Source organism: Aquila chrysaetos, chromosome 17 (genome assembly GCF_900496995.4).
Source record: "Aquila chrysaetos chrysaetos chromosome 17, bAquChr1.4, whole genome shotgun sequence".
NCBI classification, from domain to species: domain Eukaryota; kingdom Metazoa; phylum Chordata; class Aves; order Accipitriformes; family Accipitridae; genus Aquila; species Aquila chrysaetos.
In genome coordinates, this window is record NC_044020.1 from 17,699,336 (window position 1) to 17,726,645 (window position 27,310).

General features: G+C 37.9%; 2 protein-coding genes across 2 annotated transcripts in view; one reads left to right on the forward strand and one right to left on the reverse strand.

Annotated features, from left to right (window-relative positions):
- Positions 1-26,084, reverse strand: part of LOC115352813 (solute carrier organic anion transporter family member 1A2-like) — a 60,582-nt gene extending 34,498 nt beyond the window's left edge. The window contains exon 1 of the mRNA XM_030041472.2: positions 25,668-26,084. The gene's annotated coding sequence lies outside the window, so the exon portion shown is untranslated. The remainder of the gene's footprint in view (positions 1-25,667) is intronic.
- LOC115352814 (islet amyloid polypeptide) lies at positions 34-3,948 on the forward strand. The gene is made up of 4 exons (XM_030041480.2): positions 34-174; positions 585-681; positions 832-966; positions 3,479-3,948. The coding sequence occupies exons 2-4, from the start codon at positions 602-604 to the stop codon at positions 3,651-3,653; spliced, it is 390 nt and encodes a 129-aa protein (XP_029897340.1). The 5' UTR covers positions 34-174; positions 585-601; the 3' UTR covers positions 3,654-3,948.
- Positions 26,085-27,310: the final 1,226 nt, after the last annotated feature.

Below are 27,310 nucleotides of genomic sequence, written 5' to 3' on the forward strand. Positions count from 1 at the left end.
CTGCCTGATGTCAGAGCTGAGAAAGGTGTGAAGGATATATAAGAGCCGTATTACTTGTCAGAAGGAAGGGAGAAAAGGGGTACTCCAGAGCCAGATGCAAGTGTGGAATTGTTGCATGCACCCTTCTTGCTAACACAGGCGTGCTGCTTCACTTAGCTCCTTGACCACTAAAAGGTAAACAATTTCCCTTTTTTTCTTACTTAGGATGCAGTGCAACAGATGTGCTTTCAGGAAAGCACAATGTTTCTCATTATTAATCAACAGCATTTTTCAGGAAAAGGATAAGATAACTTCAAGGTAAATTGCACCTGGGACCAGAATTTGAGACTGAGACTTGTCAGGAAATCCAAACCGGAGATAAGGGAAAGAGGATTGAAACTACTAGATGGAAAATGAACATTTGCTGTTGAGAGCTCTCTGTCTGAAACTGCGTTGTGTCACTAAACTTAGGGGGATCATTTTTTTTACTCTAGCCTGTGAGAATGACTAGCTGCTGTTGATTTAGGACAGAATGGGCACCAGTAATACAATATGCTGAAGAGTATTTGGGTTTGCTTTCAGTTTTGAATCATTATTCTTTTCAGAAAGTTTGGAAGCAAAGATGTGCAACCTAAAGCTGTCGGTTTTCTTCATTGCACTTTCTGTCACTCTGAGCTGTTTGGAATCTACACCTATTGAGAAGTGAGTAATAAGTAATCATATTTATTTCTTTTTAGGGGAAAACATGTTCAGATTATTGCATGAATTTTTTTTTTTTGCTTTCATGTCTCAAATAATACAAGCAAAAATAGAGGTATTCAATTTCACAGGGTATTTTATTGTTGTTTAAAGATTACTATCTGTGGCTGATGATCTATCTGATGGTAATTCCAAGAGACAAGGATGGATATTGCCAGTAATGTCACAGAATACACTCTCAGGACTTAGTGAGGAAATGCCAGAACAACCAGCAGCAAAGACAAAAAGGTATTGATTTTCCTTGTTTCTCCTAGTCATATCAGCTAGGATTAAACTATGAAGTAAACTTTGTGCCAGTGATATTCTGTTACTTGACTCTTTGCATCTGATGTTTATTCTCAAAAAGAGCTTAAAACACCCTTCTTGTAAATACAGCCATTCTGTAAGCCTAAAGATCAAAGCATTCGGGCTAGAAAGTGAAACCCAGAGACAAAAAATGCAGATCATTTAATAACTTTACATAAATTAGAAAGGCTACAAATACTACATTGCCTTGAGAAGAAAGGTGTATTTTGAAAGGGACTTTTCTTAAATTTGTCACATTTCCAAGCCTGAAGGGAAAAAAAAAAAATATATACCCTTCTTAGTAACACTAATGCTTTTCTAGAATGGAATTATTTTATAATATAACTGTTTCCTGTAAGTAAGTATTATTTCATTACAGAGTTAAATATCAATTTAATCATGGGAAGAAGGAAAATAAGCAATCAGCTCTGATAGAATTTAACTTGTCTGAAATGCATTCATGTTTATAAATCCATAAATCCAATTTCGGGTAACTTCTTTATGAATAAAATAGCATTTCAAAAAGTGTTTGCAATTTGTACTAAAAGATAAACAACACTGAATTATTCTATGTTCGTCAGGCTTTTGAGTGAATTTCTTTCAATGACAATTCTGTTATGGATAGATTCAGTAAATACACATGTCTGTATAGTTGCCTGTTCCTTTCTCTTTGAATTTATAAAAAAAAAAAAAAAAATCATTATTATATGACAATTTGGTTATCTTCCAAAATATTTTGATAATGGAGACTAAGTTCCCACATTTTTACAGCTTTAAAGAAAATAATAATAATTGTAACTCAAACACAAGGCATCACCTTTATGAGTGTGGTATGCCTTATCTGCTTTTCTGGGGCCTTGGTATACAATGTCTTACTGGGTGAACTGTGTCATTAAAGCACATATTCAATTAATGGTGACAGATCAGAGACCTAACAGGTATAATGGGTTCAGTCAGGCTAGACGTCAGCTAGGAATCTAGTAGCTTCCTGTAAGGACTGGAGTTTTAAACTTGGAATGTCAGGGCCTGATTTTGTACCTTTAACGAAAAAGAGAATTCTGCCTCCACAAATAAATCAGGATTTCCATGAGAACTAGTTGCTCTTTGAACTTCATATGTTAAGGGCTTGATTAAACTCTTTTAAAATCAATAGAAATAACCCACGGAAATCTCAGAGAGGCTATATCAAGCCCTATCCAACCATTTCCTTTAAATACAATTACATATTTAAAAAATTAATTGCTTAGAAATTGCTGCCTATTTGCCAATGAAGAACCAGTGTAATACAGACATTTCTCTCACAATTGCTATTCCATTTGGATTCTTAGATCAATACAAATAACTCTAAAAGAACAGATGACATTTTAGATAAAAGATTTAATCAATCAATAGGAAAAGGAACTCATTGGTAATTGCTCAGAGTTTGAAACTGGGAAATTGTCACTCTTCACAGTAAATTTTTGCTGCAAACTGTTGTCTACCTCATGGGCTATCAACATGAATAAGCCCAAGAAGATTAACAATAACTCAAAAAGCAATCTTAGCAAGCAAGGATTTCTGTCTGAAGGAACAACATAATGGCCTGAGAAACAAATCTGAAAACCCAAGCTCTCTCAAGCTAACAGTTTTACTGTGATTAAAAAAAAAAAATCCCATGCTACAGAAGTTCTACCTGGAGTTCTGTAAACGGTCTGCTGGTTCAAACAATAAAATATTATTTTTAGATATGGACTCTTCCATAGACACTCTTTAAAGTCTCATAAAGCAAATTATTATCATCGCCTACCACAACAGCATTTTCAAGTTCCTGGTGTTTCAACAGCTTTTCAGTAGTGAAGAAATCTCTGTTTAAACAGAGCTAAATCTTAAGTGGTACTGAAGTTGGCAGAAGTTGGCAATGCCCACCACCTCTCACGATATGTGGTGCAGTTGGGAGAAAGAGTCTTTGGGCTCAATCCACTTGATGTGGACTGGAAGATTACTGTTCACTTCAGTGAGAGCAGTATATGATTCTGTGGGAACAAGAGAACTAAATAAATATTAGTGATTGTCATTATGTTAGTAATCCTTATGATATCAGCAAGAGCTCTAAATAGATTTAGAAGTTGAGCTTAAAGCTAAACATTTATTCATTGTTTTCACTTACTGCCTTAACTACACTATCATTACAGGTTTTCTAGATGTCATAAGCTGCTATGCAGAATATCAATAAAAATGACATATGACTGTTAAGGTCTTTGCATTTAAATAACCCCCATCATTAAAACTGATAATAGCATACAGCGCAGGATTTTTTTTCAGGCACAAAGTAGGTGGTAGGAAGATTGTAATGTTCCTGTATTTGTGCACATATTAAAAGACCTCCCACATTAGCACAGCTCAAATGCCTGTTAGAGGTGGCACACTTGATTGCTCATCATTTGACTTAATCTTGGCTCTTTTTGTTTCATCTTAGTAGTCACCATCTGGAGAAACGGAAATGCAACACCGCTACATGCGTGACACAACGCTTGGCTGACTTTTTAGTTCGTTCCAGCAACAACATCGGAGCAATTTATTCACCTACGAATGTGGGGTCCAATACATATGGAAAGAGGGACACAGCTGGGCTTTTAAGGAGAGACCCCTAAAACAATGCACAGCTTCAGGGTGTTAAAATGACTACTGATACAGTTTTCATTAGGAGCTCAGTTTTTAATGTATCAATAACCTCTTGGTCATTTATTACTTGTACAGTCTTAACAGTGCCTTGTTTTCTGTGTGTGCGTGTGTATGGGTATGTGATTTATGTTCATCATTTCACTATGCATGTACAATGACATGCATAGGCTATTGTTTCAACTCCATTAAGAACTCCAGAAATCTGCTTGTCAAATTCCTTTGTAAAAAAATAAATATATATATCACAATAATAAATGGAAAAGTAATTGCAACAGGGTTTTTTATTATTATTATTATTAAAAGGATGAAAAAGATAACCACAATGTGTATGTCTTTATAGTCACAGTTTGGTAAGAGAAAGAAATCATCTTAATTAAGATCAACAAAAATCAGAATGCTAACAGAAGTTATGTCCTAATGAAAGTAAAACATAAGAATCTTCTGGTTTTGAAACATCTACAGTGTCTTGTTTTGCACAATTGAAGGAACAACTAGATGAGACAAGGTGGCTGCATTGTGTATATGATTATACCAGTTAACTGACTGGTCTCTTTCCACCTTAACATGCAGTAAGCAAGTAGAAGTGGTCTTGCAGCACAGATTTCCATACATACTGGGCATGGGATTTTAAGAATTTACAGTTCTTACTTTAAGATGGTATCAGTAAAATGTAAGCATAATGAGCATAAGTGTTTTTAAATATAAATAAAAGAAAACTCAGTTAACAAGCTAGCAGAAACACCTGTCCTTAGGTATTCCTTTCCTTGAACTAGAGTAACAAAGGGAAGAGACAAAACCAAGCATCAAAGCATATCATAGAAACAGGGTATCTGTCCACTGGCATACTTACATTGCTACCAAAATCCAAGAAAATAATTTTAGAGATGGGCAGACCTTAATGGAAATTTGACAGTGTTATTTACTCCTACCTCAGCCCAGTATCAGTGCAGGCTTAATAAACATGTTTGTTCCTTTAAATTGTTAAGCAAACTTTCATAGAGATGGTATCCTATATCACAGCAATGGTTGTTTTGTCCATCATTTTCTCAGTGAAGAGTTCACTGTCATCTGAAAAACATTGCTGTCCAATTATGAAAAACATTCAGCAGAAGCCTAGTTCTGGAGAAGCAAATGAAATCTTAATAATTGCCTTTGGTTTATTTGTTTCTGTTATAAAGTATGCCTCAAAATATAAACATTTTTGCTAAGTTTAATGTTAAATGGCATATTCCCTTCATTTCACAAATAACACATAGGAACAAAAATTACTGCACAGAATTTCTGCTGTAAAAGTGTTACTGATTATTCTGTTCAGAAAAGTTTCAACCTTCATTAATGTTCTAATGGATATTTATTCTGAATTTTATTGAGAAAACCATTCATATGGTATTAAACTTCTCTAATATTTCTGCAAGCTTGAAATGCTTTCCATTCAAGTTACTTTTGAGATATATTATACACCCATTGTGTGCTTAATTTGTTTTTCAGCTAGAATATTTACTTTTCAGAAAAGAAACGAGAAAGTGACAGGATAGCTCTGAAGTGTCACTGTGACGTTGTTTGTATAGAGGAGTAACCAAGTGGAGTCTTCACTGTGGGTGGATGCGGATTTCTAGGCTGAGCCCAACCTGAAATATGTACAATGCTTTACCCATCAGCTTTTGCTCTTCAAGCTACCATTTGACAAATCAAAACAAAGCACGGACTGTCTATGCATGGGTTCAGTGGAACTGTATACATTATTTTCTGCCTTATGTACTCCTGACCTTAGTGGATTTGATACTAACATCTATTTAACAAGTTTGCCCTATTTGGCAAATCCTGAAAAATGTTACTCATCTCTCAAATCAGTGAAACAACAGAGAGAGGGATAAGAGATATATCAATAGCTCAGAGGGACCATCTCGCCATCTTTAGCTGCTTTTTGTCTAACCAGTTGTCAGTGCTCTCCTGCTGTTTGGTGGAGAAAGACAGCTACTTCCAATTCATCCCAGGTTAGACATCTATTTTAGGATGGGATGAATCACACTCTTGAAGTGCCTCTATTTCTTCATTGACGATAGAGTGTCTAGACAGTTAGCTAAAAAAGGGCACTTCACTTAACTTTAAGATAACTAGAGTTAGGTGACACGAGTCCTACCTGCAGTTGGTATGAACCGTTCAACCTAAAAAAAAAAAAAGTTTGGTACAAAAAAAACCAAAACCACTTCAGGCTCCAAATTATCAGAGCGATCAGCTCTCATATTCTGAACTATATTAGTTAATTCATCAGTCAGAGCATCTTGAGAAACTGCCTACACTGAGACTTGTTTCCCCATATATACCCTTGAGAACACAACTCTGCTACCCTTCCTCCTTCTGTGTAGTTACCACCGGACTGCACTTAGACCTCTTAGAGAAGAAGGACCTAGTCATGGTAAGCCTGGATACAAGCACAATCCTGAAAGAATAAGCCAGGAAAAGTGTGGAAGGAAAAGGAAAGGAAAGGGAAAGGAAAGGGAAAGGAAAGGGAAAGGAAAGGGAAAGGAAAGGGAAAGGAAAGGGAAAGGAAAGGGAAAGGAAAGGGAAAGGAAAGGGAAAGGAAAGGGAAAGGAAAGGGAAAGGAAAGGGAAAGGAAAGGGAAAGGAGCATTTAAACATTAATTCATCAGAACCCCAAACAGCATAACTTCAGACATTTCAGAATATGAAGATTGGTAGGTGAAGCTTAGTTAAATAACAAAAATTAAGTACCTCTATGCATTTTTAAAAATCCCAATATGTATTTATCTGCATGCTTAGGGATGTACATATTTTTTGAGAATCAAGTCGTACATAGCTTTAGTTCTTTTTCAATTCATCTGGATGCCCTACATCTTTCAGAGAATATGCAAGAAAACAAAAAATATAAAAGAGGAAAATCAAGAATGTTGACAAAGTAATAAACATGGCTATACTCCCTTTAAAAATAAAAATACTAAATCTCTGCTTTTTAGTGTCTTCTATTAAGTTGTCTTTGAAAGGAGCAGAATAGGGACATAATATTGAATTTCACTAAATGAGAGGGGGAAGAATAAAAGTCATCAAACAAGCAAAAGGAATGTTAAAAAAAAGATTTTATGAACATGAAGAGTGTTTTAAATGGAGTAGTGGGCCCTAGGGTCTAATATTTCTCAGGAGCTATGACAGCTTCATAAAAGACAGAATTTGTATTTTTTCATGATGAATAGAGCTGAGGTAAGAAATTGATTTCACTTAAAAGCTTGGGCTAAAACTAAGAAAGCACACAATATTCAGGGAACATAAAATGTACTTTTGTTAAAGAGTAAATTTTGAATGAATCGTTTCAATTCATATTAAGAAAATATAAATATTTTTCAAATAAATAAGATTCTTGGTGAGAGTTTTAAACACTAGGTTGGCAAAGCTTCCATTCACTTTCAACAGGATAATGTTATTACCAAGTCTGGATTTTGCTGAATGGCTTTCTAAAACTATTTGAAAGTTAATACAATGATACTATGAAAAAATCCATTTCCTGTAATGCACTATTGAATATCTTCAGTAGCTGCCATCTTTGCTTTCTAGAATTATGCTGGGTTTGAGTCAATTAGTTCACTTACAAATGTAGTTTGACAGGTACGGTAGACTCTTTTTGTTCAGAGTTACAAGGTTAAGTAATTTTGTTGTCTAGCTTCATTATCATATAGAAAAGGGACTGCTCCACATTGCTTTTGCAATGCAACTAGCAAAAAGCTGTGGTTAGGTATGACACATCTCCTTGCTGTATACAGAATACAAAAATAATGGTTGAAGTAACATGAAATAGAATTTTTCTATGGGATGTGACAACTTCTGTTTCAACCATCTTACTGTTATCTCTATTTTTCCTACACTGAAAAATAAAACATTTTTGTGGAGCTGTGTAAGGTTCAATAACCAGACTCAAACTCAGACCCGAAACCCACCATTTAAACTAAGCTTCAATTTAGGAACAAAGCCCCCCAAAATCTGGATTCTCTACTGATCAGTTTTTCTGAAAACTTAGACAAATTGGTTTCCAGCTTCAATTGCTATGAAAACTATACATCCTTAATTAGATCCAGTTAAGAAGCGTTTCTCTAACTAAAACCTATCTTCATATCAAAATGTTAAAAAAATTCTCAAGCTAGGAATCATATATGCCATCAAAAGTTGAAAGTCATGACATCAGAGGCTCGCTAAAGAATGAGACAATGGTGATAAGACAATAGTTAAAAGTGCTGTTCAATATGCAACAGATTTTCTCCTTGAATGCTAAAACATCTGAACAAAAAGAACACATTCATATGCATTTTAATCCTAACAATAGGGCTGATTTGAGTAACAATCATGCCATAAAGTCACTTTTTCCTAGAAATGCTTTTATAAATACAAAATAAGTTTAATTATTCAAATTAAGAATCTTAGACCTGCCCCTACTTTAATAACATTTTTCCTCTATATTAAAAGACTGGGTTTGATCCTGCATTAGAGATAGTGAAACTGTTTCTTATAGGCTATTTTACAATATCCTTCATAGAAACGATTACTGCACATGTAGCCTGATATCTGGTGCAGAACAACTGGTGACACCAAGGATGATAGAAACTGATTGAATCAAATTTCTTTAGTCCCAAGTTTTGATTAGTGCATCATCTGTGTGGTGGGTTGGGGGGTTTTGTTTCGTTTTTTCAAAAGGAATTACAATACTGGGATGTATTAAAATAATTGGAGTTGTATTAAGTAGATCATTACATGTGTGAATTGAAATAGTTGGAATCATTCTGGAATGAAATGCTACTCAATATGATTAAAATATGACTAAAACCAGAACCTGCTTATTGTTTACACTGTCAACAGAGGCAGATCACTTTATTCAAACAGAATCAGTCCTTATTTATTAAGCAGTCCCTTTGGAAGGGGTCAAAGTGGGACTTGCCTCTGCTAAGAGAATTGTGTAAAAATTTAATCAGCCTGTGATTGTCAGTCCAGCACTGAAGAAGCTGAGCTACTTAACTCTCAGAATATAGGTCATTTTTAAACATCAGTCTTGGACGAGCTTATTACTTGTGTTGCATATGGAACTGGGCACATAACAGAGGATTTTTTTTATTTTATTTTATTTTTTAACAGGGGGAAGGGAGAAAGGGGTCATAAAAACTGGAGGAGAAGAAAAACAATGTCAAGCCTGCAAAATACTTCAACCCTTTTTCCAGGATCAGTGAGCAACTGGTAGCCATTTTTTATTTCTATATTCTGCTGTGTTACAATACAGGAAGGAGAGAGGAAAAACTAAGACTGTAAGTGAGTATATTCTTTCTTTCAGAGCAAACACAGATTTGAAGCAGCCTGAGAGAGTAGGAGATGATCGAATGGATCTTAGGAGGAAAGATTGCCTCACTGCTCCAAGCACTGCTTTAGATTTCAGGATGACCACATAGTGCTATTAGAGAGATCAGAAGTTGCTACCTGCACTGTAACAAAGATTTTCACACTCAGAGCAAGTTAGCAGGACCAGCACTTTCTGGCCCTGTTGATGTCTTGCATAAAGGCATGAGAAGGAAAATTTCACTGTATCGCTGTTGTGATTAACTTTTCCTTGCTTGAGCAACTTTGAAACTTTGGTATGTACAAATAAGATAAGAAAACCTTGAGCCTTGTCAATGGTATGCGCCAACTGACAAGAGGCCTTGGGCCCTGATGATAAGTCTTGGGTCCTGCTGAGTTTTTGTAATTAAAACCTGCCAAGGCCAGCTAACTAGGAAGAAGACCTGGGATGATCTGCACTGCACTTGCCCAGAAGAGTGGACACTGTAAATTATTTCTGGGAAATAACATGAATATGTATGACAGTTTCAAGAAATGTAATGAATATGTATATGATTACAACAATATAGGCTTTGCTTGCTGTAGGTAATGGTATGCATACTAGGAGAAACTATCTCCCGTGCATCCAGCGCTGCAATAAAGAATGCCTGCTTTCTAAAACTCCAAAACTTGAGTCTTAGAGAGTTTCTTCAACCGGCTTTTTCGATAACACTGTGCTGGCTGCAGTGCCTTGAAAGATGCTGCTGGAACAAGTGGCTGTCTCCTGCACTTCTTGGGAGATGCTGACTTCTTAACCAATCTCAAAAATCAAGCTGGCTCCCCAGCACTTGGTGCTTCAGGCATCTGCATGCAGCACTTCCCCTCAGTCTGTTTTTGTTAAACTGACATCCTGCAAATTTCCAGGAGGAGGCATCGATGCTGCTCACAACTGCAGGAGCTGGCGTTAGTGTGGACAATGGGGCTAGCAGAGCCTGTGGTTGGGGGAAGCCACAGCACAAGTCATCGGTACTTTTCCTAGCTTCTCCTTTGTTTTTATGAGGTTATTGCTGCACATCCTTCCTTCTTGAGGAAGACTTACTGAGCAAGGACTTTCTAAAAACATTATTCTTGAGTCCATAGTTAACTTGTTGTTAACTAACTTTTTTTTTTTTTAATCCTTTTCCCAAATCAAAAGCATATGTTGTCACTAATTTTTCCTACAATTTTTTTCCTACTACTATAGTAGGGCTTTCCTAAGACCCTTTGCACACACTCCACCTGCTAACATGCAGCTTACACACTGAGGACAAAGCCAGACCAGATATCAGCATGTTTGGAAAAGACCTAATAAAAGTGTCATTAGATGAACCCAGAGAGTGTAAACAGTAAAGAAACCTAGCATGGGGCTACAATTTATTTCTGGAAGAGAAAGAGGTTGTGGTTTTCTCATTACTCATTCAGTGTTTTCCCAGCTGAAATCCAGGCAAATGAAGCACAGCACTGATGGCATCAATACCAGTTCTGTAAGCATGAACACACCGACTGACTCTAATGTAGCATAAAGCAGCTAGACCACGATATCTGAAATTGAACGATTGCGGGAGAAGTCTGCTTCGTCCTAGTATTCTTCCTCTTCATTCCACACCTTAGCAATATAACTTCGGTGAATTACCACTCACAGCTGTGAGCAAAAGTAATTAAAAACCCAACTTTTTCCACATTTTTTACATTAAACAACTGGCATTGGAGACGAATGACTTTGCAGAATGATTTCCATCACCATCACCCTCAGTATCGCTTTCAGGTAGATCAGCCTTAATGTCTGAAAGGAAGCTACCCACACAACTAGCCATTGCCCAGTTCAAGAGTAATGGGGAGGATAGTTAAGACAGTGGGTTTTTTTCAGAACAGTATGCTGCAAAACTGATTCCATAAAATCAAGAGAGAAATCACTCTGTCCCTAGAAGGGTATACATGTGTTCAGGTCTCATTCCAGCAGACACAATAATTTTACTATATTTTTCCTGTCCCTTATGGGATGCTGAACTAATTGCAGGGGCCCAGCTGTCATCTTCTTGCACTTACCTAATTTCACCACTTTTTTGCACTCCCAGAATCCTCAGCAAAGATACTGCCTCACAGATAACCATAACTAGGGTTTGTGCTAGAGAACTTCCCAACAGTTTTTCTTGCAAGATCACTCCCACCAGAAGGGATTTTTCCCCCCTTACTCCAAAGAACAGCACAGGAGAACCTGGACAGCAAATGTCTTCCTCTGTCCTGTTGGAGGTTACAGACTGAGACTCTATGAATTGCTGCTTGGACTGGCAGTTCTATCACAAGCAAACCTCCTCCTTTTTTAGGCCCTTCTACATTCCAGCCTGGCTTTTGTTTTTGTTTTTTTTTGGTTCCCCCCCCCCCCCCCCCTCTTGTCTTGGGAAAGTTTGGGGGGGGGAAGGAAGGAAGGAGGAAAAAAAAAAAAAAAAAAAATCAGTGAATAACTAACCATTGTTTTGAGAACAGTACAGCACAGTCAGCATAACCAGCCAGAGGAAAAGATACCTGAATGTTTTTCAAGGCTGCAGACAGACACAGCTTCAAACAAACAACAGACTCTCAGTCACAAGGACAGGCTGACTTGAATGTACAACCCAAGCAGCTATGCAGAAACAATATGGATTCATTTAATGACCACACAAAGCAACATGGGACAGGAGAAGAATTTTCCAACACTGAGGTAAAAAACAAAACCTTGAATCAAAATTGTGGATACATTTTTGTTGCTTAAAAATTATTTTTGCCCAAAAGTCACAGAGACTTTCAGAGACCTGTATCGAAGTCTTCAACCTTAACAAATCTGTATTCTCCTTCAAAAATATTCCACCACATATTCAGGTAGCTATTTCATAATACATTTAGCCAACTAGAGAGCACATCTCATTTCTGATGTGACTTTTCAGAAAAGTAACGTTTAAGTTATCATCACTATCAAGTTGGGCAGTACAAAACCTGGATAGAATAAGAAACACTAGTAAACTAGGAAATAACTTCCGAGTCAACTTCAAAACCCCAGAACAGTGGTGTTTCAGGTCTCTCACATTATTAATAAGAGCAAAACTGATACTTTGTGAAAGTTCTGTAGCAAGGCAGCAGCAACCAGACTTGCCCTACAGACCATTTCATTGACACTCTGTATATATGTGTATGCATGCAGGTTCACAAACACAGCACAGGACAAAATTCTGCAGCTTTTAAGTAAATAGGAACTTCCTCTTTGGTTTTCATTTGTGGGATAACACACTGAAGTTCTCAGTTTCTGCTGAGCTTCAACTGATTAATCCAACTGTTTATTATTTATAATAGTATTGCCAGAACTAATATCAATATTAATTTTTATCTTTTTGAAAAATTCTTTTTGTCAAAATTCCTTTTGATGAATGCCAAAATGATAAGAATATCAAAAGAGTTTGAAATCAGCACATGTGTTATTACACGGTCTGGGAAATGGGGAAGAATGAGTTAAGAAGCATGATTTATTAATATTGTGTTTGGTGGCCTTGCAGGTAAAGTAGGAAAAAATTAAGGATAGTGTGATGAAAATCAGGAGGCACCTAATCAGCAGCCTGGAAAAAAGTTCAGAGACATAAGTGAAAATAGAGAATAGCTGAGGTAAACGGGACACCATAGGTGGTAGAGCTAACTTTTGCATCTTTTGAGACCAAAATAAATCCCAAGGATTCACACCAGCACAAGAACTTAACACTTTTGTCTGATTCTCAGGACTCAAAGATCACAAGCTTTGGATAGGTTTTCTACACAGGAGCTAGTTTCATCCTAGAGGTGAAAATCTCAGTTTCTTCATTTAATCATCATATTAAGTAACAAGTTTGACTGAGTAAAGACTGCAGGATTTAGCCTACTCCTACTACGTGTCATGGAAAGAATCAAGATTGTGGATGTTTTAAGAAATTCTTTTCTGTACCCTCTCTTCAGAAACGCAAGCAAGAGACTCCAGTGAGATCAATCAATGGTCATAAATTTTACTGCTCATGTATTACACTATATTTATTTATATATCCTGAAAGGGACTGAAGATTGGGTATGTGACTAATGCTAAGGTTATAAATTGCTCAGAGAAGAAATCTAAACATCACTGTGAACTTCCTCCTCATCCAAACACATCCATCATATTCTAATAATATGAAGTGCAGTTCTAATCAAAAGTGATCTGAACTTCTTTTTAATCCAGATATCTGCATCCAATGCATATTCACTGACAAAAATAAGATTATTCAGTTCATTGTGTTGTATTACTAGAGAATTAAAGAACTAGAGAACTAGCACAAATCACTGTGACTGCAGCTTTTCTTGTGTTTTCCATATCCTATAGAATCTTTTTTTTCCCCTCAAAGTTTGTATAACATCTTATAACTGAAATCAAAATATCTATCAAATGAGCTGGCACAGACTGTGAACTTGTTATTTTACATGCTGGGTGCCATTCTATGCCTCAGAATCTCTCTCTGAAATACCTCTTCAAAAAAATGCCTGATGTTTCGAACTGACAAAGATAAACTGGAGACAAGACCTAAAGAAACTGTGTACCTGCCTCATTGTTTTACATTGTGTTTCACTCTCAAACCTAATAAACACTGTTCATAAATGAATACTGTTAACTATTTCACTGTGGCTGTAAGCAGGCAAGGACGTAGACATAAAAATTACAACGGTGGTCTGCCAATCTGTTGATAAAGCCATTTCCTTTGGGCAACATGTTTTGCTATCACTAGTAGCTTTGATTATCAGACTGCTGTGGAATTCTCCTTTGCAAAACAGGAAGTTTAATACTCAAACCCATGTGAATCTTCAGAGATGCCATTTGTCCAGATCAACTTTCCAAAGCAAAACTTATTAACAAAGTCATTTACATCACATACCAGGTGAAGTTTAAATACAAAGCAAGTCCTAATAAAGCCCAAGTGCACAAGCATAAGATAAAGCATGAATATTTTTTCTAAGCATGTCACTCATTACCACCCAGTACCATTTTCTGTTTATCCTTTTATTGTATCTATTGGTGTCAGTCACTTATACATACATTCTTTAAGCCTCTGTACTTTTCCCCCACTTTCTATGTAATGCTTTTATTTTTCTTATGTAATGTTTTTACTTTTCAATGCATTAAAGGGTATTGTTGCAGCCACAGAACACTCCTGCTGCACTTATCTTTCCCCAATATGCAATAAATAGTATTAAGACAACCTTCTCCTGCCCACCTGCACACAACTCTTCCTCTAAACATTGCTTTCCAGCAGATTTGATCTCCACATCCTGAGTTTACTGCAATCTGTCTTCCCCTGCTCAATCACTTTTAACTAGTGCTCTCACTCCTTTCTCTTCTTAGAAAGGACAGCCTAGGAAGAGGTTAGTCTCAGCAACATCCCTGTACATAGACAGGACATCTTATACTATGTAACCTGACACATCCTAGTACCAAAGGTACTGAAAGGAATAGAAAGTGAAGGACTTCTATGAGGGTAGAAGGAATAACAGAAAGCTCTCTCCCCCCTTTTTTTCCCCTTTTTCCTTTTTTTTTTTTTTTGAGCAGTGTCAGTCTGAACAGAAACATACGGGAGAATGTTGAGAACAGGGAAGTACACCTTGTGCGTAGGACACTGGCACACTTGTGATGAGACATTTGGGTAGGTCACAGAAGCAGCTCTACCCCCTCTGAGCTCCCCTTTTTTCCCCAGGTGTTGCAGAAGAAGGTAGTTCTCAGTCAACAGCAGGGCCAATCAGGCTCCACATATTGTCTCCAGATCTGAGTGCAGCTAAAAAAGACATGGCTGTAAGTTGTAAGGCAATGAAAGGGACAGAAGCCAAAAGGGGCAGCACAAATCCTAGTGCAGTGGAGGCTTCCTACCAAGGGGACACCAGCCACTGGTGTCAGTGTGATGACTCACAGGACAGAAGAGGAACTCAGTGAGGGAGAGGAAGAAGCAGTGGCAAATGAAATCCAGCCTGGTTACAGGACCTTTTCTTCAGGTACAAGATTCCTCCTTCAGCTCTATTATGAAGATCCTTTCCCCATGTCCTCAGCCCCTCCCACCTCCTGCCTCTTATCATGGCCATTGCTCAGCCTGCCTAGATCTACATGGTACCTGATCCTTCCAAACTTTTATTTCCCCAGTACTGGTACAGCCCCTGCTCTCCTGTCCCTCCAGCCTCTTTGCCCCCATGTCGTCCTAGAGGCTGATAGCAGCTATCCTGCTATGCTGTATCTCAGCACAAATACAGTACTTGAAAAATATAAGTCAGTGCCACCTGGAATAGGATTCTGCTGCAATCAGCTGCTACCGCCCAAGGAATCAAAAGAAAACAGAACTGGCCAGACTGGCTGGACACTTGAATACAATTACACAGCTGAAGCCATACACAAATAAAACTGTTATCCCCCAAAGGAAAAAAAAAAATTACCAGTTTTCTAGCGAAGGACAGAACAACATCAATTTTCACAAATGAGACTTAGTCATAATCAGACAGGGAATGATTGGTCTCAGTCTATGCTATGACAAGAACATGAAAGTCACTTCTGATGGCAAGGCAGAAGGGACCCAGTGCCCTCATCACATCCCCAGTACCAGAACTGATGCCTTTCTCCCTTTTACCTCCACATCATCAGCACACAGCCAGTTCCTCATTGGCAAGCCATGGGGTATTGATTACCATCCACACTCACCCTTGCTCCAGGCTGCACGTGATAGATGAGCTACAGCTGCCCGTCTAAGAGCTGCAGCCCCACACTGATTACTGACAGCCCCAGCACTGCCCAGAGAGTACTTCATTCCTCCCACACCCAAGTCCACTCTCTCCAGCAGAGCAGCAACATCCAAGTTCAGTGTTCAAGCTGCTCTTCTCTCTTTCAAAGAAAACTTAGAGATAAAAGCAGCTGTGAGCCAGGAAGACAGCCAAGTTTGTTTGCCCTTGAAAGGTGGTGGTCAGACACAGTGAAAGACAAAATGAACAGAGAACTCCTGAGAAAATATATTCACCCTAGTATCTTCTCAGGGCATTAGTCAAAAACTCCACAAGTTGGGCAGCAAGATACCATTTTCACAATCCCGAGGTAATGTTTTTGTGCTTTTTCAACACAAATAAAGGAAACCCTAACATAAGGGCATACACATTGGCAAGGAGGAAACACCTTATTGATGAGTTGATGTTCCCTCTCGCTAACATAATGTGTAAGAGAATCAAGTACTTCCTTTACTTAGTGCCAGAAATGCTCTCAGAATTAATATAGTGGCAACTTCTATAAGCAACAGTGTCAGCAAAGGTGGCAAACATCTGTGCTTAAAATAAGTAAGTTTGAGACAGATACTGATATTATGAATGAGTTAATACATATATGTATACATTTGGCACAATTGCAATAACACCCATAGGTGACTTGCACATCAGCAGAAGGGCATTTCCACAGAGTGATACCTTGGAAAACAGAGAAGACAAGGGCAAATAACTTGGTGAGCAGGAGAAATGTTTTCTCCCTGAGGTCACCCCTAAACTGGGGAAAATGGAGTCACAGAAGCCTTGTTACCCACCACTTTCACTTGAAAATTTCAGCTGATGGTATTATTGTAGGCTGTAAAGGGAGTGAAAGACAGGGACACCTTCACACTGTGAACCCTCTGACCAGAAAAAACTTCCAGGTAGATGACAGTAAAGCACGCTTTAATTCACAGCATGCATGCAATTCATCCACCAGGGTACAAGGTTCCCCACTCTCCTTTGCCTCCTTCCTTCCACCAGGAGAGCAGTCTGGAACTGTCCTCACTCTTTCTGCAGACACAGGCCATGAGTGTCAGCAACAGGACTGAGGTTCACCCTCTCACTCTGAGTGATGAACCACCATAAAGGTCACCAGTTTCAGTACATGGTTGCCATGTATCATGCTCAACATCTTTGTAATGAAAAAGAGAAAGACAACCTCGGGGATCCTGGACCAATGCTCTGGCTGCCAGCAAACCCTGAAGACCATATCTTCACTACTACTGCAATCGAGGCTGATGAGATTAAAAAAATGCAGACATATGAAAGGCATTTAGTGAACTCATAAATACACATGAGACTATTCCTTTTTTATATTAGTCCCTGGTCTTGCACTGGACTTCTATTTTCTCCATTATCCACTATCTCGACAACCAACCAACCCCACTCAAACAACGAAGAAAGCTATGCTACCCAACCTAAGATGGTTGTGAATGTGGAGAAGTTCTTCTTTATTACCACTGCGGCTCTCTTCTTCAAAGAGATACTCTTCCAAAGCTTCCATTTTTGTTCAATTGAACTGGATCATTCAGTAAGGTTTTCTCAGTGAACTAAGATTATAATCAATAACAGATTTGCTACAGATTAACAAGCTGGCTCCCTAAATGAAATATCAGCAATAAGAATCAACATAACTGATTAGTAAGAGTCCAGCTGTATTAAATACAGGGCAAACAATATCTACATCTACAGATGTTCGTATCTGATGGCTACAGGTTTCAGAAGAACATGAACCAGCATGAATTAGTGGAAAGGCTGAGCTGGGGGAGAGCAGGTAGGAAATAATAGGTACTGCTGTAAAATGCCTTTAGCCACTGAGTAATCTAATCACTGCAGTGACACTCCTTTTTTTGTAAAATACATAAAAGCAGCAAAACACTACCAAAACAGAAATAAAAGCCTAAATGAATGGAAAAGAACAGTGGAAAGGGCTGTAGCTCAATACTGTGGTGTGCATCGTTTATGGGGGATGTGAGGAATGAAAATAACTGTTAATATTATTTACGTTTGTAGCTTACATTAGATATAGGAAAAAAAGGCAAAGGAGAAAAAAAGCACTAGGCAATGAAATGTTAATAGAAGTTATATACAGCTCAATAAAAAGAAAACAATCATATGAAAAGTAGGTGAGCTAGACAAAGGAGAAATTAATGTAGGAAAAAGAAAAAAAGAAAAAAAAAGAAAAAAAGCTGAAATTGAGAATTGTAATATAATTCTTCAGCTCACAGTCTGGAGAACAGAAAGATACCCCAGAGGCTGTTTATATTCTGAATACCCAGAGGAAAGTTAAGAAAAGTTAGACAGGAAGAGACATTCAGAGGATGTAGAAAGTGCTAATCAGAAAGCTTATGAGCAATTAACTAAGGCAAAGAAATGCACTCATGTAGACCACGCTAAGCTCTGGAAACCAGAAAAAAATGGAACAAGTAGGACTCCAGCCAGACAGGGTTCTGAAATAATTTCTACCATGCCACAGAGTACATATTCCTCTGGAAACACAAATAGTAATGATGGGAGCTAAAGAGCTCTATGCTATCAGGGATATAGTCCTGAATATGATGGCTCTTGTGTTGGGGAAAATTACAAAAGAAACCAGCCAACAGCATAAGTAAAGGCAAAAATTTCCTCCACAAAAGTGCCCAAGGCAATTGGAAGGGAACATATCTGTTCCTTAAATCTAAAATTCCTCACGTCCCACATGTTGAGGTATATATTTCTACAAAAAGGGACGTACATTATGAGAATGCCAGCAGAGTTTTATCTTATGACTCAGGCCATTTGAGTGAAAATTTAGTCAATTATTCTTGATAGAAATAGCTTCATACTTTTTTTGTTTCAGGGACTGATTTGGTTCACTACGGAAATTTAATGAGCAACACTAACTTCCAATGGAAATAAAACATTAAAACTCTGCAGTCTCTTTCCTAGCTCATGATGGTATCTGTTAAATTCATTATCTTAGGAGATTAATTCTCTTTTTTAAATTGAGGCATTTACAAAGTGACAAAATCTTCCGCGTTTCCTCCCAACCCCTAATGCTTCAGCTCAGATAAAAAAAGTAGCATCTGTTGTACTCTGAGGTCTTTTGCAGGACTTGAAGTTAGCTCAACAAGTCCTTTAGGAGAAATCTATCAATTTTATTCCTGTTTGTGTATCTGTAATTAATGCCATGAATTTTCATTAAAAGGCTATGGTTACCATTTACTTGGGGATGAGTTTACTTGAAAATAGAATCTTAACAGTAAAATTCAAGAATATATGGGAGTAAGCTGCTGTCACTATACCTTTGTAGCATGGAAATGACAATTCCACAATAATGCTATCCTCTTAGGATGCAGATGGAAGCAACAGGTGGCCATTTTCATCACAAATAAAAGTAAATTGTAAAAGCTAATAGTGATATTAAGACATTGTAATACCATTCTCTTTTTAGTTCACTCTGAACTATCAGTATTTATTGACATTACTACAACTAGCTCTTTCAAAAAGCAAAGGCCTCTTTGAAAATAGAGCTAATTGCACTGGACACATAATTTGTGAATTAACTTCTGAGATAATTTAAACCATGGCCGAGTAATAAACTGCCTCAAAGCTGATTATTTCAATGTTTAATGCATCTTAGGCTTTCCAGTTGCATATGAACTTCACACATTCATGGTACATGTTGGACTTCTGTCTAAATGGAAGATGTTCTAAATCTTGCCATAATACACAATAACAGACCATGGTCACTGTGACCGATAATTTAATATGAAATTTCCCCTGCTCCAAAATATAGACACCAAGACTGTACTTTTAATTACTTGGCAGTAATATTAACTATCCACATCTGAAGTGTCAGTGCTCATGACAGCTTTATTGGGGCACTCACTGAAAAAGTGAGCAACGACAAAGCCTAATTGGCTTTGCTTCCTGCTAGAAGGACAAAGTGAGCTGAAAAATTCCGGATACCACTGAAGTCAGAACTGAAATTCACAGGAGCTGTTGATGCTTAGCACCTCTCAAAAATGGGTCATTTGTTAAAGCTTGCATATCACATTAGAAATAATGAATCCACCCCCTTTAAAATAGGGCACAAGAACTAGTTTATCTTTAAAGCCCTCCCCCCCAATATTTAAAAAACCCATTGAATTCAAAGCAATCAGAGAGCTCTGCTGAACAGAATGCAATTACCCACATACCCAAATCAACATGTGCTTACATACTTTGCTGATGAGAAGTCTGTATTTCTCCCCTACCCATTCTGCATTCAGTTCTGCCTCAGCTACAACCCTACTCTCAGCGATGCTCCTTGTCCTTCCTCAACCATAACATTGCTCCATGTTGCGCATACTTTCCCCACACTTGTCGAATTCTGCATGTGATTCTGTGTTTTCCTTTTTAGCCAAGTAAGAGATCAGGTGTACAGAACAACTGCTAATTTTTATCTTCCACACCCTTTCTAGACTGAAGCTTTTTTAGGGGGAGGTAGGAATAATGGCACAATCTTTCAGCATCATATTGAAATCCTCTAGGATCCTTTCTACTCCAGGAGAGAAGAGAGCGGGGCAGTTTACAAATACTGAAGGGTTTCCTTTAGACCAGCCTAGAATTTATTAGTGGGCAGGAATTTCCTTCCTGCTCACAGGTTGGCTCCAACCTTGAACTTTTGTGTCACCTGGCAGAAAAGAGAAGGCAAGAACTACTCATCCCATCAAGAATCTCATGAAGTGCTATTGAGGCAAAAAATTGCCACTGAACACTTCAAACACTTGTATGTCAGGTGAGATACATGATAGCTGACAGTGTAATTTTGATTATATATTAATGACTTTTTTTTTAAACACCAAATACCTTTCATTCAGGCAACATATGTTTGATACCTTCTGCTGACTCATCTGAATTTGAATATGCTCTCTCCATACTCACATGTGCATACAGACACATATAGACATGCAAAGATTGAGAACACTTCTAAAGTTATTTCTATAGCTCATTAACTGACTGAATTTGCTGGAAAAGACAAGACAATATTAGTCAGAACAAAATTCTGGATGCGGTGAATGTTAATACAACCTCCAAACAAATGTAGCAATAATACCATCAGCATTAGCTAGCCTTAAAACCAGATCAACTAGCAAAAACTGAGTCCCAATTCACTGAAGGGAAAGAATAATTCCTCCCTGTACTTACAATAGTACAGGGGGTAAGCTGAAGTCTCTGAGCTTTCTTCCTATCTGTGTGGGTGTCAGTCTCTTCTCCCAAGTAACAAGGGATAGGACAAGAGGAAATGGCCTCAAGCTGCACCAGGGGAGGTCTAGTTTGGGTATTAGGAAAAATTTCTTCACCAAGAGCGTTATCAAGCATTGGAACAAGCTGTCCAGGGAAGTGGTTGAGTCACCATCCCTGGAGGTACTTAAAAGACATGTAGATATGGCACTTAAGGACAGGGTTTAGTGGTCGACTTGGCAAGTTAACAGTTGGACTTGATCATCTTAAAGGTCTTTTCCAGCCTAATTGATTCTATGATTCTGTCATTCCTGGGGAATCCTTTCAACAGTCAAGTTTATACTCACATTTCTCCAGTTTTCACAAATTTTAAGTTGAGTAACCAACATGCATAGCATTCACATAAATACATACCTACCCTCTTATTAACCACACTTAAACATCAGCAGATCCAGCTGAATTTTGCCCCTGCTATGGATTTCTCTCTACATGATTGTTATCAGTATGAACTTTACAGGGCTTCTTTAAAAATTAGGGCTGAGGGCTTTTTTGGTCTACAAGAACAGAACATGAAGAAAAGTTAAAAGCAACAAAAAATTAAAGACATTTTGCTTTAACCATTCCTGCCAATCACAGTAAATTCTGCATTAGTAGGTGTTCCCTCCTCTTTTTCTCCTGAAAAAACTGAAAAAGCTACCTGATGCACCAGCACTCCTGCAAACTGTCGTTCTGACAGTTTATTGTCACTTATAGCTAGAAATACCCTTTCCAGCCTGAGATTTTGGGCAGGATTCATCCAGCCAAACAGCCTGCAGGACAGTAAGAAACAAATTTTAATCACTGAATTTATTATACCATTTGTGTGATCATCAGTTATCTTTGAGTAGCCTCTCTTCACCAGAGATACACCTGGAATCGTAACCCTCAAGTCCATACAGGTAGCAATAAACAATCATTGGATTTATATGATTTTTCCAATAATCTTCAGGTGTTCAGAACTAATATCAGTATCTTTTATTTATTCATTTATCAGCCGTATTATCTGGCTATATGTCTCATTTTCTAAGACAAACTATTTTAAAAATATTTCTATGAATGTATGCTGTGGTAAACCACATTTCTAAATTGACCTAGATTTAACATATGTGTATAATGTAATGTATCTTTTACAAAACGTGATGAATTCCTCCTCAGAAAAATGTGTTTATTGGCAAGGGCCTTAGGGCGCCCAAAAAAGTCAACAAGAGTCTTTCTCTTGATTTAAAGCACACCATTCTATTATCATTCTCTACACTAAAAAGGACATTGCTTGCTGTGTCCACATAGCAAATGCCCAACAGGAAATAGTGGAGTATATGAAATAGCATATCTATTTGTAAAAATACCTTTAAGGAGAAAGGTTTGTTTATGGATGAGGAGAGAAAAGGTCAAGGGACAGTTTCCAGTTTCTCACTGCTTTACTTGTGGTAACTTTAAAGGGTAGTATACCTAAATAAGGTAAATACTGTCAGAATCAGGCTGCAAAAGATGCATTATTTAGTGTCCTTGCATTTTTTTTTAAATCATATATTGTAAAAAATGAAAATTACAGATCATTTTAAACAAGAAATCCACTCCTTGACTTTGTAAACTAAGATGGCTTGCAGCCAAAAGAACTGTGCCAATTTACACTCCTGGCTCAGTCCTTATTTTTGTCACCAGTAAATTCACAGGGATTCTGTATTTATTTAAGAATATTTTCCAAAAATGTTAAAAACAAATGCAAAAGGTGGATGCAACTTGAAAGATGTTTCACAAATGTGGATTTTCAAAGGTAATGTCCTTATTATTCATACTTATGTAAGGCCACATTTTCTGATCCCAATAAGGTGATTGTTAAGGTCATGGTTATTCTGTCAAAAAAGGTTTTGATTTTAAACCTTGACCAACATATTTCTAATTTTATGAATTCTGTCCAGAAGTTAGGGCCATGCTGACCTTTCCAGAGAAATTATATGTCAAAGGAGAAAACAATTCTGATAGCTTCCTGCTATTAGAAAAAAAATCATGTTCCAAAAACTTGCAATCAGGTTGAGCCTCTGATGTACCAGCAGAGTTAAATGACAGCATCTCTGTTAAAATGAATCATCAAAAGGGACTAATGAAAAAAACATTGCAGAAGAGTTCCTCCCTCTGCAAATGATTCAGAAATCTAATCTTAGGGAAGAGAGAAAGAAAAAAAAAAAAAGGATAAAGGTAGAAAGTTGTGTATTTGGAAAGTAAGAGGCCAGAAGACATGAATCATGGAAACATAGAATGGTTTGGGTTGGAAGGGACCTTAAAGATCATCTAGTTCCAACCCCCCTGCCATGGGCAGGGACACCTTCTACTAAATCAGGTTGCTCAAAGCCCCATCCAACCTGGCCTTGAACACTTCCAGCGAGGGGGCATCCACAACTTCTTTGGGCAACCTGTTCCACTGTCTCACCACCCTCACAGTAAAGAATTTCTTCCTAATATCTAATCTAAATCTACCCTCTTTCAATTTAAAACCGTTACCCCTCATCCTATCACTACACTCCCTGTTAAAGAGTCCCTCCCTGTCTTTCCTGTAGGTCCCCTTTAAGTACTGGAAGACTACTATAAGGTCTCCCTGGAGCCTTCTCTTCTCCAGGCTAAACAACTTCAAGTCTCTCAGCCTGTCCTCATAGCGGAGGTGTTTCAGTCCTCTGATGATCTTTGTGGCCCTCCTCTGGACCCCCTCGAGCAGGTCCATGTCTGTCTTACACTGGGAACCCCACAGCTGAACGCAGTTCTCCAGGTGGGGTCTCACGAGAGCAGAGTAGAGGGGGAGAATCACCTCCCTCGACCTGCTAGCTACACTTCTTTTGGTGCACCCCAGAATGCGATTGGCTTTCTGGACTGTGAGCGCACATTGCTGGCTCACATTCAGTTTTTCATCCACTGATACCCCCAAGTCCTTCTCCACAGGGCTGCTCTCAATCCATTCATCCCCCAGCCTGTATTTATGCTTGGGATTGCCCTGACCCATGTGCAGGACCTTGCATTTGGCCTTGTTGAACTTCATGAGGTTCGCATGGGCCCACCTCTCAAGCCTGTCAAGGTCCCTCTGGATGGCACAGTATGCTTTTCTTCGAGTACCACCATTAACTTTTTTATGGGTAGTTGTATACTGGTTATACCTGGTCAGAAAATGAAACATTGCTTACCACGGTGATTTGTGCAGAACTTTATGATAAATTCATTTAACATGCACAAATTTTTCCTGTACTTCAATACTATTCACTGATCAGTCTAAGCAGAACTCATCTAAGACGCCAGACCTCTAAAACAGTCTTTCTGCAAACACACACCAAAGAAAAACCTGCCATTTTCCTTTATATCAGACTGGCCAGAGACTAAAGACAGGCAATATTCAGTCCTCATCATGTCAGAATTACGATTCCTCTGCCATTATTCATATCAGAATTAATAAGGCACTCCTACAATAACACAGTAACTAGCAAGAGCAAGGGAAGCAGAATCTGGCCATTAAGGTCTAACTTTTAATGAATCCCACAGTTTAAAGCAGAACTTGCAAACTACTAGAAAGAGAACATATTTGAGTTGCTGAGTGAAATACACACTAGTCTCAGACAAATCTAGGGTACAAAATTCTAAAACTGTCTCATTTTAGTAATTAAATGAAATGTGTTATTTCTAAAGATTTTTATGAAGTTGCTAAGTGAAAATTTCCTTTAAGCCTCAGTCTTGTGCTGTTGAGATTATGATTTGTCAAACTTACTAAAGCATTTTTTAAAAAATAGCCTTAAAATGCTATGGGGTTTTGTTGTTTGCTTGTTTTTTCACTTTGTGTGTGAGAGTATACAATTTGTCTATTGGGATCTCTATGCTAAAGACAAAGATGCCGCAAGTAATTTACAGTCATCCAAAACCATGAAAGTAAAGCCACCAAATATTTCCTATAACTGATAGTATGGCTACTTAGTAATCTCTGAGTCTGCATGTGTAAAAAAACCCCAGTAATTACACACCTTATTCCACAAGGGGTTACTTCTGGGGTTATTCTATTCTCCTGCAAGAACAAGATTTGAACTTCATATGACACATGCAGAAGTCTCATATCCTATGTCAAAATATTTGTCCATTGCTCAGTATTTACACTGTCATTACTGTAGGAAATCATGGTCAGAGGAGAAAGATCAACCTTCAGGTAGGAAGAACAAACATCATTGCAGGCTTGGATGCTAAAAATAATACAGTCCTATGTATCTACTTAGGAGCATAACTGCACTTTTCTCTTCCTAGCAACATTCATTCAGTTTGGTTTGAATCTGCATCAGCCAGTGCTGTTTTTTCAGATGCAAGCTTTGTATTTATCCAGAAATACATGTTGGCAAACAGATATGTTGGATAAAGCCGTGCAGAGCTACCAGACTGTGCAAACTTTGATAATATTCCATAATAATTTTGTTTTGTGGAGTTCAAGAGGTGACCCCGTAAAGAAGAATGTGTCCTATAACGATCCTGTGAGAAAACTACAGTCACCTCAGAATATATCTAACACTTCTGCAAATAGCCAGAAGCATGTGGTACCAATTTCATGAAGCCCTCGGTTACAGTAAGTTGAGATAGGCTTACCACTTCTGTACAGATGAAAAGGAAGTCACACACAAAAATAACAGGATATTGTCTTTGTTCCATTCCTTAGTCTGAATGATCAAGGATGATCAAGCTCCATTTCCAGAACTGCAAATCATAGTATGACTTCTTGCCATCACTTGCCTACCTGTGAAACATGTAAAGCATTTTGAGATGCTGAGATTAAAGTGGCCTTAACACACCACAGAAATAACCGACACAGAACACTGTAAAAAAAAAAAAAAAAAAAAAGAAGAATAAATGGGTTAAGTAAATGCATTTAAGGTAAATCTATTTTATAGTTATGATGTTATTAAATACCCTGGTTTAGACTGCAACCTCTCACTCTGGAAGTTTCTTAACCAAAGACTGAGACCCTGGAAGAATATTTCAGAGGAAGATCACTCCATGTTCTCTCTCTAAGTTGATGTGATCGTCAGAGACCAGGTGACAGTATGGAAGAGCCTTTGATCCAACCCTGTACGACTGCTCTTATGCACACATGGAAGAAGTATACTGTATTTCATTTCTGTTGCACTATATTTTTTTAAACTTACAGAATAACTACAGTCAGAGTTTTATAAGTATCCACATACAGAATTACCTGTATATATCCCACTTTGCCATACATCACAGATACCATCAGAGCACAGTGTTCTATGTTGTAGCAAGAAGCCTTGTAAAGTAACAAACTTAAGATTTTAGAGTTTTAAAAGACTACATAGAAATCATGCACTGAAAGAAATTCTTAATGGCAAGGCATCTGTGACAGCAAAGCAGGAAATACATCTAATGTATAATATGCACTACAGTTGTTCATCATAAGCCCCTGGAGAAATGACAGAAATATAAAGCAGTTTACAAAAGAAGTTTGTGTCTCTGTTCTGATGGCTTCATCTATCAACAAACAAGTTTAGCTCCATGACAAGAGTAGATTAAGGGAACTATTAAGCTAAGTGTGACCAAATGTTATTTGTTTTACCTATCAAAACTCATTACTGTCAGAACCACTGTCAACATCACAGGCTTGGAAAGAGAGACTCAAAAGCTGGTTGTTTTAACTATTCCTTTAAAAACACAGCAAGGATAGAAGGTTTTTCCCTTACCTTGTGCTACCACGACAAGCCAGGAAAGAGAACAAAACCTCAAAAAAATTAAAGGTTAAATCTTTCTCGTAGATGAAAATAACCCTGGGGAGAATTATATGTACATCACTAAATCACCAGTGAACATCTTACATACATATCTGTGAATACACTGAGCTGCCTGGCCACATCAACATAAGACCATTGCTAGGACTAGCTGGGGAAATATTGCCAGGATGGGTAATTAAAACTGATCTGCAGACATCAGATGTTTGAAACCTGTTTTAGTATTATCCACAAAATTAACTTACATGTTATTTATCACTTCTTCCAGAAGGCAGAGGGACAAGGGGCATCTCTGACTGCATCTAAACTACCAGTTGCCTCCTGGGTTCATGCAAGTAGACTTTGCAGGGAGAAGGCAGCAAAACCATTTGGAGGGTGGCTCATAACACCTTTTGGCAGCAGGCCCTGCAGCAAACTGCCCCCAGCATTGCACCTGTGCTTGATCTGTGCTTGATCTCAGCAGGATCTTGTTGCCTAACTCCAGGAGGCAGC

Excerpts from the sequence above, each read along its gene's own strand:
- LOC115352814 (XM_030041480.2), top strand. The coding sequence starts at position 602 with ATGTGCAACCTAAAGCTGTCGGTTTTCTTCATTGCACTTTCTGTCACT. Across the intron at positions 682-831 it reads GAATCTACACCTATTGAGAA|ATTACTATCTGTGGCTGATG; the intron begins GTGAGTAATAAG and ends TGTTGTTTAAAG. Across the intron at positions 967-3,478 it reads CCAGCAGCAAAGACAAAAAG|TAGTCACCATCTGGAGAAAC; the intron begins GTATTGATTTTC and ends GTTTCATCTTAG.